The sequence below is a fragment of the Malus domestica genome, chromosome 15 (assembly GCF_042453785.1).
Source record: "Malus domestica chromosome 15, GDT2T_hap1".
Lineage (NCBI taxonomy): Eukaryota > Viridiplantae > Streptophyta > Magnoliopsida > Rosales > Rosaceae > Malus > Malus domestica.
The window spans coordinates 2,094,824-2,107,290 of record NC_091675.1 but is presented as its reverse complement, the minus strand read 5'-3'; the positions used below and the strand labels follow the sequence as shown (position 1 = coordinate 2,107,290).

Here is a 12,467-nt window from a genome sequence, read left to right as displayed (position 1 = left end):
GATGCATGACGGAAAACAATGTTAAAAACAAACAACAAAATCCAGTTCAAGAGAAATGTCGTAGAATGAATTCACCGCAATAAACCCAAACAATGGGACCGACAATTAGAACACGAAATAAAACAGAGTGCTTTTGACGTAAAATATATCATGATTTTTGTAGCAAAATATCATGCATGTCATTTAGCAATAACAATTAAAACAAAATCAGAGAATGGCTTTAACTTACAATTCGAACCAAGCATTCCTTCATTCCCCTTACGTGCTTTGACCTTATTTTAGCTTTATATTCCAATTCAATATCTTTAGACGCCAATTGCAGACACCCATCAATTCACTGTAAATTATTGATGCACTTCATGCGGCTCCTTTCAGAGTTAACCCACAATTAAAAATATTAATCACTTTGATTAGTTAAAATGTTAATCCAGGAACATTTTCATCCCTATCTTCACGTTGCACATACAAAATGACATGACATTTACATTACTTTTTGAAATACAACCTGCACACCAACAACGTCATCAATAGACCAGACATCACCTAAGTTACATCTGCACGACATCTTCAATGAAAAACAGGGAAACAATGAACTCTATAGAAAAGAACCGAACTCCACGACATCTTCAAAGAGCAGTTCCATCAACATGAATATGACACACTGCACTCATTCATGAAAAGTAAAATCCATACTGCATAATCATATCCCAAAAAATACTGCCAGATAGTTCACATTTAAACACCAACTCTATGAGTTTCTAGCAAGGGCCCTCTGCAGGAATGCATCTCCACATAGCTGCCAGACGTATGAACTTTGACAAGATAACAAATAAAACGATAACTTGATAAGCCAGAAAGCATGAACCTCTTAATCTGTGCCTTAAACTCCCAAAAGAATTCTGGCCGGCCTAAGTAGAAGACAATGAGTCAGTCCAACCCCAAACTCCACGATAATTAAGATTATTCAGCACAAGACCACTGCAAGAGAACATAGTTGTTGAAACAAAACCAAAATTCACGACAGTTGATGTAACAAAACCAGAATTCATCACTTCGGTCCATGTATAGTGCCATCTTGAAAATCAAAGCCATGATGCAACAAACTCCATTTTATAAGCAGTCCATACTCCTCTAGGATCCAATGAAATAAGGCTCCGCCCCATCACTGCATACATTTAGAATCACATCTTACAGCGGTTTAAAGAAAAAACTAATCACAAGAAAAGAAGCATCATACTCCCTCCTGAAATCAAACCACAGGAGGGTAACTGTGTTTAAAGACAACTGCATCTGAAATGAAAATGCCGGATCTTATCCAAGGAAAATTCTTTAAATTTAAATAGCCAAACAAACTTCAGCATCTCTCAAATAGTTGTGAATCCCATCAGTCGTACATCAGGCTGTGCAGTATTTGAACATAAACCAAGCCAAGATGCATAAAACCAGAGCCAGAAGACAATGAAGCAAAGAAGCGTAAACTGAAGAAAATCTTTCTATGAAAACGGTGAAGGATAACAGATGGATAGCAAACCAAATGTGAGGACGGTTCCATAAAGTAGACATACGATAGACTCCAAGCTAAAAAAATCTGCACGGCAAACAATCCCCAAGCAATACGAAATCAAATCATAAGCCAAGAACCCAAACCCCTTCAAAAAGCAGTATGCTCCCCTTCAACAAAGTTGAACCCAGACAGAAGTTGGGATGTCTCTGCATAAAAAAAGTACTCTCAAACATAGAGCAAATTTATAAACTAAAAAAATAAAATAAAATCATAAAGATCTCATAAGAACAACTTAGAATAGAAAAAAAGGCCAAAGAGTATCTGACTCCATCCTAAAAGCAGGCAGCCCCGTTTTTCATTCAACTGAGTGAGACAAAAGAGTTTGGCATCTGCAATAGAACAGTGACCGTATAATGGTTCAGCATCTCAAAAACCAAAAACAAATTCATAAGACAGGAACTATGGAAATCCCCCCTTTCAGAAGCAGCCCACTCTCCTTCACTAAACTTGCACACCACGTACAAACTAATGTCGGGACGTGTCTGCATAGAAAAAACATTGCTCAAACAACTGAAGCCAAGCAAAGAAAAGAAGACAGTAAGACAAAAGACCCCCTCTTAAAAGTCAACTGCTCCCCTTTAATGAGTTTGACTCGATCCAAAATAGAAAGGCATCTGCACAAATAACTCCTCAAACAATTTCGCAATGCTCTAAGAAATACAAGATCAAGAAATAGACCAAGAAGTATTAACCCCTCTTTAAAAACCGGCAGACCGTTGTCATCCGACACTCTTGAGACTTCATAAACAGGTTATTTTGAAATCGATCTGCAAAAAACATTGTTCCAATAACTGTTTCAGATCTCAACCAGGAGTACGATATTATATCAAAAAGCAAAAACCGCTCAAACCCCCTCAGACTGCCCTCCTTCCTCTGCTTGCCATATACGGATGGAGGATAGAATGTGTCTGCATACAGAAACAATGCTCAACTCATGGCGCAAGATTGGATACAACATCTAAGAATGGACATTTAAAAGATAAAGGAAATCCCCCTTAAAAGCACCCCTTTCCCCTTGAACAAAGTGAGATTCCATATCCAACCTAGATTTAAAATGCATCTGCAAAGAATATTGCCCAAATAATTTCAAAAGCTCTCTGAGAATAGGAGATGAAAACTTAAACCAATAACCACGGAACCCCATTCAGAAGCAGATAGCACATCTTTCTTTGACCGAGTCAGACGTCATAACCACGAAATTTTGGGATGCATCTGATATGAAACATTGATCATTGATCAAATAATACTAAAGATAACATAAACCCAAGAAATAAGAATTTAAATCATAATCCAATAACTAATCAAACCCCCTCTTGGAAGCAGCTTGTTCTACTTCAACAAAGTTGGACCTCATTTACAGACGAGTTGGAAAGTGTCTGCATACAAAGACATTGCTCAAATAATAGCGCAAAACCATACTCTAGGATAAGAAAACAAAAACATACGGCAACAGAACCCCGTCAATATTCACTGTTCTCCTTTAACAAGGAAGGACTCCAAAAACAAGGCGCTTCAACGTATCTGCAAACAAGCAACTGGGTAGGCACAAATTGCTCAAATATAGAACCAAACAAAGCCCAAGAATAGAAAACTAAATCAGAAGCAAAAAGAAAGAACTTGAACCCCCAACTAAAACCAGCGCATTCTCCTTCAAAACGTGAGATTCCATGAACAAAAAACATACCATCTGCAGAAAAATCATTGCTCAAAAATGGTGCTAGATGGTAAAAGCTTTTAAAAAAGAAGATAATAACGCATGAGCCAAGAATCACCAAACCCTCTTATACAATCATGCAGCCCTTTTTCCTTTGAGTGAAACTCCATAACAAGAAAATTTTGGGATGCATCTGATAAAAACAGTGATCTTTGATCAAATAATGATTCCAGATGGCATAAATCTCAAGAAATAAGAAATTAAACCCAAGAAATAAGAATTTAAATCATAATCCAATAACTAATCAAACCCCCTCTTGGAAGCAGCTTGTTCTACTTTAACAAAGTTGGACCTCATTTACAGACGAGTTGGAAAGTGTCTGCATACAAAGACATTGCTCAAATAATAGCACCAAACCATACTCTAGTATAAGAAAACAAAAACATACAACAACAGAACCCCTGTCAATATTCACTGTTCTCCTTTAACGAGGGAGGACTCCAAAAACAAGGCGCTTCAACATATCTGCAAACAAACAATTGGGTAGCCACAAATTGCTCAAATGTAGAACCAAACAAAAGCCCAAGAAAAAAAAACTAAATCAGAAGCAAGAAGAAAGAACTTGAACCCCCAACTAAAATCAGCGCATTCTCCTTCAAAACGTGAGATTCCATGAACAAAAAACATACCATCTGCAGAAAAATCATTGCTCAAACATGGTGCTAGATGGTAAAAGCTTTTGAAAAAGAAGATAATAACCCATGAGCCAAGAAACACCAAACCCTCTTATACAATCATGCAGCCCTTTTTCCTTTGACTGAGTGAAACTCCATAACAAGAAAATTTTGGGATGCATCTTATAAAAACAGTGATCTTTGATCAAATAATGATTCCAGATGGCATAAATCTCAAGAAATAAGAAATTAAACCCAAGAAATAAGAATTTAAATCATAATCCAATAACTAATCAAACCCCCTCTTGGAAGCAGCTTGTTCTACTTTAACAAAGTTGGACCTCATTTACAGACGAGTTGGAAAGTGTCTGCATACAAAGACATTGCTCAAATAATAGCACCAAACCATACTCTAGGATAAGAAAACAAAAACATACAACAACAGAACCCCTGTCAATATTCACTGTTCTCCTTTAACGAGGGAGGACTCCAAAAACAAGGCGCTTCAACATATCTGCAAACAAACAATTGGGTAGCCACAAATTGCTCAAATGTAGAACCAAACAAAAGCCCAAGAAAAAAAAACTAAATCAGAAGCAAGAAGAAAGAACTTGAACCCCCAACTAAAATCAGCGCATTCTCCTTCAAAACGTGAGATTCCATGAACAAAAAACATACCATCTGCAGAAAAATCATTGCTCAAACATGGTGCTAGATGGTAAAAGCTTTTGAAAAAGAAGATAATAACCCATGAGCCAAGAAACACCAAACCCTCTTATACAATCATGCAGCCCTTTTTCCTTTGACTGAGTGAAACTCCATAACAAGAAAATTTTGGGATGCATCTGATAAAAACAGTGATCTTTGATCAAATAATGATTCCAGATGGCATAAATCTCAAGAATAAAAAATTAAACAAGTCAAGAACCACCCAAACCCACTGTACAAAGCTGTTTCCTTCAACAAGGTAAGAATGTGTCTGCATACAGAAGCATTTTATTCTTAGACAACGTAGAAAAATCTATACTAAAAAACAAATTAACAGGATTATAAGACAAGAGAACCCCCTCTTAGATATCAGCATGCACTTCTCTAAAATGCGACTCCTCAACAGACACTTAAGACATCAGCATACACAGAAGTGGGAAGCTGTCCGCATGAATAAACTTACTCAAATATATCACCAAAGTAAAGAAACAGAAAAATAAGTCAGAAGACAACAAGCATAAAAACCCCCCTCAAAACAGCTTATTCTCAGAAAACAAAGAGAGACTGCTTGAACATACATGAGCTATTCTGCCAAGAACACTGCTCAAACCCAAAAATAATAAATCAAGATATATACGTATGTGTGTGTGTATATATATATATATTAAGACATAAATTGGAGCAATCCATTTTCCTTAAACTACCAGTCAATTTAAATTTGATCCGTAAAACATTGTTCATAAGCCAATAAATAAATAAATGTGAAAAAAGAAGCATCAAACCCATCTTAAGTAACAATCTTGCTCCTAAAAGACGCAATAATCACCTGAATACATACAGAAACCAACAAAGTCGTTACAGACTGGAACGAGCACAAAGATACGTCTACAACAACAAAGCCTTTTCCCACTAAGTGGGGTCAGCTGTACAAATATACTTCTATAAACCAAATTTGATTGAAGAACTAAAAACAGACCTTGAGGACAAAAATCAGAATCTGAAAGAACCATACACGTTCCAAATTTACTGAATTTACTGTCAGTCACTAGAAGGGTTAAACAAGAGGAAAAACATAACATGATTTTAAACAAAAAGGGTTAAACAAGAGGAAAAACATAACATGATTTTAAACAAAAATTCACGAGTTTAAGATTTATTTTTTTTTTTAAGATTTAAATAGCATATGATCCGACCTCAAAACCATCAAAATATTAGTCGAGTAAGATACCTACCTAACCCTCCTGCCTAAACCATCGATGCTGATTCAATCTGGTAAACAGGGCCTGAAAATTAACAACGTCGTTCCACTTATTCAAAAGGATGGGATCAAAATTTCTAAGTTATTATGAACTTTTGGAAGAAAGAAAAAATGGAAGAGGTAACCCCCAACGTATAAGGTAAAATTAATGATCTTCCACTCCGAATCAAAACCCTAGGGACACGTTATCTGGTAAACAGGGCCTGAAATTTAACAACAACGTTCCACTTATTCGAAAGGATGGGGATCGAATTTCTAAATTATTATGTTATATAAACTTTAGAAAGAAAGAAAACGGAAGAGGTAACCGATGTGGTGCAAACGCATAGGTAAAATTGATGATCTTTCCCTCCGAATCGAAACAAAAGCTAAACCAGTTACTGGATCCAGACCACCCTGGGACAGGAAATCAAAAAACCGCAAAAGCAGATCAAGAAGATAAAACGAGACCTCAATCCAACTAATTGGAAATCATACCAACATCACAAATTCTTGTCCGGGAGACCGCGATCGGTATAAAAATCCCAACAATTCACAACCTTTAAACGTATTAACTTGGTAGAAAAAAGGCCATCGCCAACATTCCAGCCAAACGCTAAAAACACACCAATAACACTACAACGCAGAATTAATCAATCCCAAAAAGTAAGTCGAAAGGCGGAGAACTTAAATATTTAAAGGGAATTCAACCTTCAATCATCGTCAGATGACTGGGATCGAAAAATTTTAACCTGGAAAGAGAAATCGTCATCGCCAGGAATCCAGCCAACCCTAAAATCACAACCATAACGAAACGCAATCCATAAAAATCAACAAACCCAAACGGAGGAATCGAGCCGAAATCGAAATCTAAAAACGCAGATTCAACACCAGCACAGAGCGATGAAACCTGATCGCTGACGCCACACCGATCAAGGGCGCCATCCGAACAAGCGAGTTGGGAGGATGCCTAAGGGGGTATTTATAGGTATAGTGAGTGAATACGAACGGCTGAGATTAAACCGTGATGGAAACAATGGACGGTGGATATTAAGGTAGAAGGGGTAAGTGATTCGCTGTCAACACGGTTTCGCTTAAGCCGGTTATTTACGACTTGAAACCAACGCAACTTTTCTTATTTTTAAAAATATTTATTGATTTTTTTCCCAAAATATATAGTAATAATTTCCTTTTGTGGTGAGGCTGTTCATGTTTTGGACTATGACTCCTTCCTACACGTTTTTTTCCCTTGTCATTGCTACACGTTATTATTATTATATTGATGATTTTTTGAGGATCAAAACTTTGATAGGTTTGATAATTATGTTTATATGTAATGAATATATTGATAGGTTTGACGTAGCTTAATTGTGACTATACAAAACAGGAGGGTACGTGAAGATACGGAAGTGGGAGGGCAGAGAATCTGCCTCCCACACACATACCTACTCAGATAAGTGTGGTTTGGAAAGTTTATCAAGAGAGGTAAAATCTTATGTGTTGTTGGACATGGTGGATAAGGGTGAAGAAAATTTCTCTTTTCTTTTGTGGGAAGGAAGAAAAAACTAGAACATGAAAAAGGACAAAAATCATTGTAAACCGGGCTGCTCAACAACCCGGATCCGATCAATTTTGTTGTCTGAAAAAAGTGATTTTACTGAGCTCACTGGGCTGCAAGTATGAAACTTACAAAACTGTGAAAACAATAAGCTAAACCAAAGCCCTAATGTACTATTCACATTCATGTCGTGTTTGTGTTTAAATTGATCAACACGTAAAACGATAAATTTATAATACACCGTTTTAATTTGAATTGGTTTTCAAAATGAGTTATAAAGTTCCCTTTCAAGTGCTTAATCTAAGTTTTGGGGATAAATGGGGTTTTGGGAGGGTTCTAGCCTTCTAGGGTGCTTTGAGTAGTTAATCTTCTATGTTTAATTTTGTTTAGTACGTTGTAATTTTTTGCTCTTTCAATATTGATTAAAGAGTTATTAGCTTTGTAATGTTTGGTCTATCATTTAGCCGAGCGAATAAGTCAACTTCAAAGTGGATTTGTTGTGCACGTAGTTCGTTATGACCCATGGGCACCTGCCTCTGTTCCTCGGATACAATTTGATCCTTCTACAGTCAAATCTCAATATGTGGAAAGCCTTCGATATCTTCCTTATGAAAACATCAATTTTTATTTGGGTAAAGACAGTATCTCTTTATTCTTCGTAATATTGATCATATTTCTTATTCCTATTTGCATTTCAGTCGAACTTCCTCGTATTGGAGCTTTTGAAAGTGTATTAATTTATATCTTTTGCCTCTAAACATCTAAATCTAAATTAATTGGGAAGTTTTTTTTGTTTCAATATAGTGCAAATGTGGCACATACAACAATGCCTATTCCCTCAACTTGTTCTAACTTCAACATCGTTGAAATCCCTATCAATAATACCATAATAGGCTGGAATAGTAGAAATATACCACACCAATTCATTATGTATGAATGATGAGGTACCAATAGATAAAGAGCCAATTTCAAGATTTAATGGAGGGTCCATCTTTAACGAGGATCATCAAAATAAGTAAGAATACTATTTCTACGAAAAATATCATTATGGGCACTAATTCTTTCTCTCGTTCTTAAATCAATAAGCTTCGTCGCCAGGTGATCTTCGTAATAGAATAGTCATGTCGATACGTCTGTGCTTGTTTGGAGAGGTCGTCACAAATAATTCAAGTATATTGTTCACGGTACATAAAATATTCAGGGACAATATCAATAATGCAGTTCATCCAACTGAGTCGTTTTTTCATGAAAGTTGCCGTACAAAAATTAAAGAGCATTTAAAACAAAAATTAACCATGGTTAATATAAGACACCTGGCAAACTACTAGGAGGGAGATGAGCACCCACCAGAAACTTGGAGTAAATTATAATCAAATTTGATGTTTTACACGACACGTTGCAGGACTTCAAATCATGCATTTAGACAGGTCTCAACACTTAAAACACAAGAAAATATAAATAAGTAAATTTGAACGCGACCAGTTATGTTTTAAATCTGATAAAAAAAATAAAAAAAAAGTTTCTAAATAGTAATGTTTTAAATCTAAACTTATGAGGTTAAATGCGACCGTTGGAAAAATGCTTACCCTTGGTTGCCAAATCAATTTCGAAGTTAGAGGTCGTGGTGTCCTAGGAACCGTTAAGTTCTGAAGCTTTCTCCACACCGTTCGACTTGTAAGAAGCAACACTGTGCCTTGTCCACTTGAGGGAACCCAACAAATCATTCTCAATGCAATCGTACCTGTAAATAATCCATACGCGTCAATTCCACATGATTTTTGAATGCAACACCATCTCCAGCATGATTTTTGAAGACCAAATGGGAGAACTCAAGTCTTGAAAGAAACTTACAATTTTGCGCAGAGCTTATCAACAAGCGTAGAAAGATTTAAGATCCTGATTTTCAACTCCCTAATTTCATCCGGCGAATACTCGTCGAAGGGCTCCTCTATAAACTTAGAAAGCTTCTCCATATTTGACTCAAGCTGCTGCTGCTGGTCCTCAAATAAGTTTTGTTTTATGGTCCTTTCTTCTGCCGTCATTTCATTTTTGCATAGATCTTCGCTAAACATGTAATATGCAAACGGATAGGAATATGAAATAATCTGCCTTGATCTGAAGAGTCTGTTGAGTACATTGGTTGCCCAGCTAAAATCTGTACGTGTAAATTCTCTTTCTACCAAATGCGATATTTTTCCTTGTATGCTTTGTTTCAGCTTTGATTCAAGCTTAAGAGAATCGATATGAGCTTGATAACGGTTGTAGTAGTGAGTGTAACGAACAAGATCGCTCTTGGCTTGCTCAAGAGTCATCTCCTCGTCTTCTTTGAATCGCCCACAGCTGTGACCCGCGATGGACTCCGCATTATGCTCGTAACCAGTTGCGCCACCACAGAGCCAACTGTCAAAACACGTATAGAAACAAACTTTAAGGCAATATTATAATATTATCAAATGCACTCCATTCAAAAGAAATGGCAGCAACGATTCATCAAAAAGAAGAGTGACAGAATTATGGAAGCTCCATTTTGATTCAATGAAGATTTTGAGCCACACTCTGTATTACAATACTGCTTATCGCAATGTCATAGAAGATGACATGTACATTACTGAATGCTTTAAACCAATAATTTTATGTCCAAACCCTACTCTATAAGCAGCCAGTCTACGAAAAGTCACACATCAACATAAACTTCACCTTTAGCACAGCAAATCCTAAGAAAAGGATCCTACCCCGGTGGAGTTTTGAACACTGCCCGACCATCTAAATGTACGAAATATTCCCCAAACCAGCCCCACAGTTCCATAAACGTTAGGGCACAAGACTAAACAAAATGCAGAAAATATATACAAACACTCACCAAAAATGTTGTCCGCAGACACAAGTAACTAGATTGCATCCTCCGTTCTTTTCAACCAGCTTGTGACACTTTGGGCAAGGCTTCGTATTGACTGCAATATAATTAACCGTCTCTGATTCATCTTGGCACTTCTGACACCATAGTTTCCAAATTTGACACGAACATGGGGAGTGTGCTTCAGATAAGCAATTAAAACAGAATTGAAGCGCACATGCACATTCAACCTCGCAAAGTTCATCTTCCTCGATGCGTATGGCATTTCCGCAGTGGGGAACACTTGGGCACCATTTCACCATTCTATTATCATCTATATATGATTCGAGAAGAAAACGCTCAAATTTCTCTGCTAGATTAGGATCTCTTACACTGACTAGATTTCTGATAATGGATTCGTCACAAATAGCATTGCATTTATGTGCCATGCATTTAATGCGTCTACTCTGCCCGTCATTTATTTTCACAATAAAATGCTCTGTCCAACCTAAGCACAATTGTAGACAAAACGGATTCCATTAAAAGGAAACTATAATCACAAAATGCGTACATTGCGTGAAAAAGTATAGAAGATGCAAAGGAGAGTACTTACATTCGTTGCAGAAGCAGTGACCGCAATCCATGAGTGTCACCTGACCAGCTGGAATTTCGTCCATGCAAATACCGCACATAACCTCAGAGGGCAACTGTTGTGAGACATTGCTATTGTGCTCCACCAACGTCACACCTGCTTCAGCATACAATCTATCTTTCCCCTTATCTACAAGCACCGCAAGCAGATTGTCAACATCCCACCGATAATGGATGAGTAAGGTTCGGGCATGGTTTTCTTTCGATGATAGCACATCCATTACCCTCTGCACGTCGTCCTTCTGCACATTTTAATGCCACATTTGATATAATTCTATTAACAAATACATAACCACCGTAACATCATACAAAATTATCCAAAAATAATTTACAGAACTCCATACCTGTGCAGCCAAGAGAGATTCTTTCGGAATGACCTGTAAATACAAATTAAGATGGCATCAGTAATTGAATTCAGGACGAGAACTTTCACAGTTTCAAAGTATCGAAAAAATCATGATGCAGATAAGCTAAATTGCAGGCAACAAGAAATTAATTTGATTTTAAACACACAAAAATTGAGAGAATATGATTCTGTTTCTCACTCTCTGCATCAAATTGCGAAACCGAAACCCCGAAAGAAACCCAAATTTCACTAACAAAGACAAAAACACAGCTGCAATAAACCACATTCTCAGCAACCAAACAGGAAGCACACCCCTTTTGTGGTTAGCGATAGAATTCGAGAAAAAAGAAAGGAAATTTCCTCCGAAAATCTCAGAAATTCGCGAAACAAATAAAATCCCGGGAAAAGAAATTCACAAAATTACGATCACCTAACAACGAAATTAAAAATCATCGCTACCTTACTCCTCGGAACCTCAGGCGGGAGAGAGTCGTCATTCTCGACGTAATCCAACAGCTCCATGTTCTGGCGATCATCCTCGTCGTCGTAATACTCCTCGTCCTCGCTACTGACGTAATAATCGTCCTCCATTTCTGTATCTCTCTCAAACCCAAAAATCAAAATTGGAATTGCAGACGATCAAAGATTTTCACTAGGCCTGATCGACGAGGGGAGGAAGAGAAAATTTTCCGGGAAAATGAAAAGAAAGAAATCTTCGTGGGGAAGTAAAACCCCTTGAAAGATTTGATCTTTTTTTCCTTTCCTTTTCTTCTCTTCCACCTTCTCCCGTCAAGAATGATGAGAGGAGAGGGGAGAGAGATAGGGCAAATTTAAACGAAACCGAAAAGGGATTTACATATATTGAATAGTTCCTCGTTTTAGATAATCTCTCCCGCGGAGGAGATCAGTCTTTCCTTGAAATAAAATCACGGGATAATGGCGATGTTTAAGGTATGTCTTACGATGGGATGGATGACTAATTTTTACTAATTTCCCTTTTCTAATTTTTTAATTTTTTTTAATTATTTCCATTTTCTACACAATCGGCTCCTCGTCAAACCTGATAGCTTGAGTTTGTAATTAAACATAGCATTAAAGTAATTGTTTACATGATTAATGAGCTAAGTGGATAAATGATCCACTGTCACCTAATTTTGAGATCAAATTAAGCACGTCATGAGCTCTTAAATTAGTAAGTGCCATGCTCTCAAATTAGTAGCAAATCACTTTGCGAGACCACAA

General features: G+C 37.0%; 1 protein-coding gene across 3 annotated transcripts; it reads right to left on the bottom strand.

The window, feature by feature from the left end:
• Nucleotides 1-1,091: 1,091 nt before the first annotated feature.
• Nucleotides 1,092-12,155, bottom strand: LOC103440448 (probable E3 ubiquitin-protein ligase ARI2). 3 transcript variants are annotated; one of them, XM_070813345.1, is made up of 7 exons: nt 11,685-12,155; nt 11,224-11,256; nt 10,842-11,121; nt 10,256-10,736; nt 9,247-9,795; nt 8,982-9,136; nt 1,092-1,165 (listed from the first exon to the last, which is right to left on the bottom strand). In XM_070813345.1, exons 1-6 carry the CDS (start codon nt 11,814-11,816, stop codon nt 9,025-9,027), a joined length of 1,587 nt encoding a protein of 528 aa, XP_070669446.1. In that variant the 5' UTR covers nt 11,817-12,155; the 3' UTR covers nt 1,092-1,165; nt 8,982-9,024. The 3 variants fall into 3 exon arrangements, with proteins under 3 accessions (XP_070669446.1, XP_070669445.1, XP_008377359.1); XM_070813344.1 differs by lacking the exon at nt 1,092-1,165 and adding an exon at nt 8,718-8,831; XM_008379137.4 differs by lacking the exon at nt 1,092-1,165 and having other exon boundaries at nt 8,718-9,136.
• Nucleotides 12,156-12,467: the final 312 nt, after the last annotated feature.

Coding starts and splice junctions, on each gene's coding strand:
- LOC103440448 (XM_070813345.1), bottom strand. CDS start 11,816: ATGGAGGACGATTATTACGTCAGTAGCGAGGACGAGGAGTATTACGAC. Junction 11,257..11,684: donor CTGAGGTTCCGAGGAGTAAG/GTAGCGATGATT, acceptor TTGTATTTACAG/GTCATTCCGAAAGAATCTCT. Junction 10,737..10,841: donor TCACTGCTTCTGCAACGAAT/GTAAGTACTCTC, acceptor AATTGTGCTTAG/GTTGGACAGAGCATTTTATT.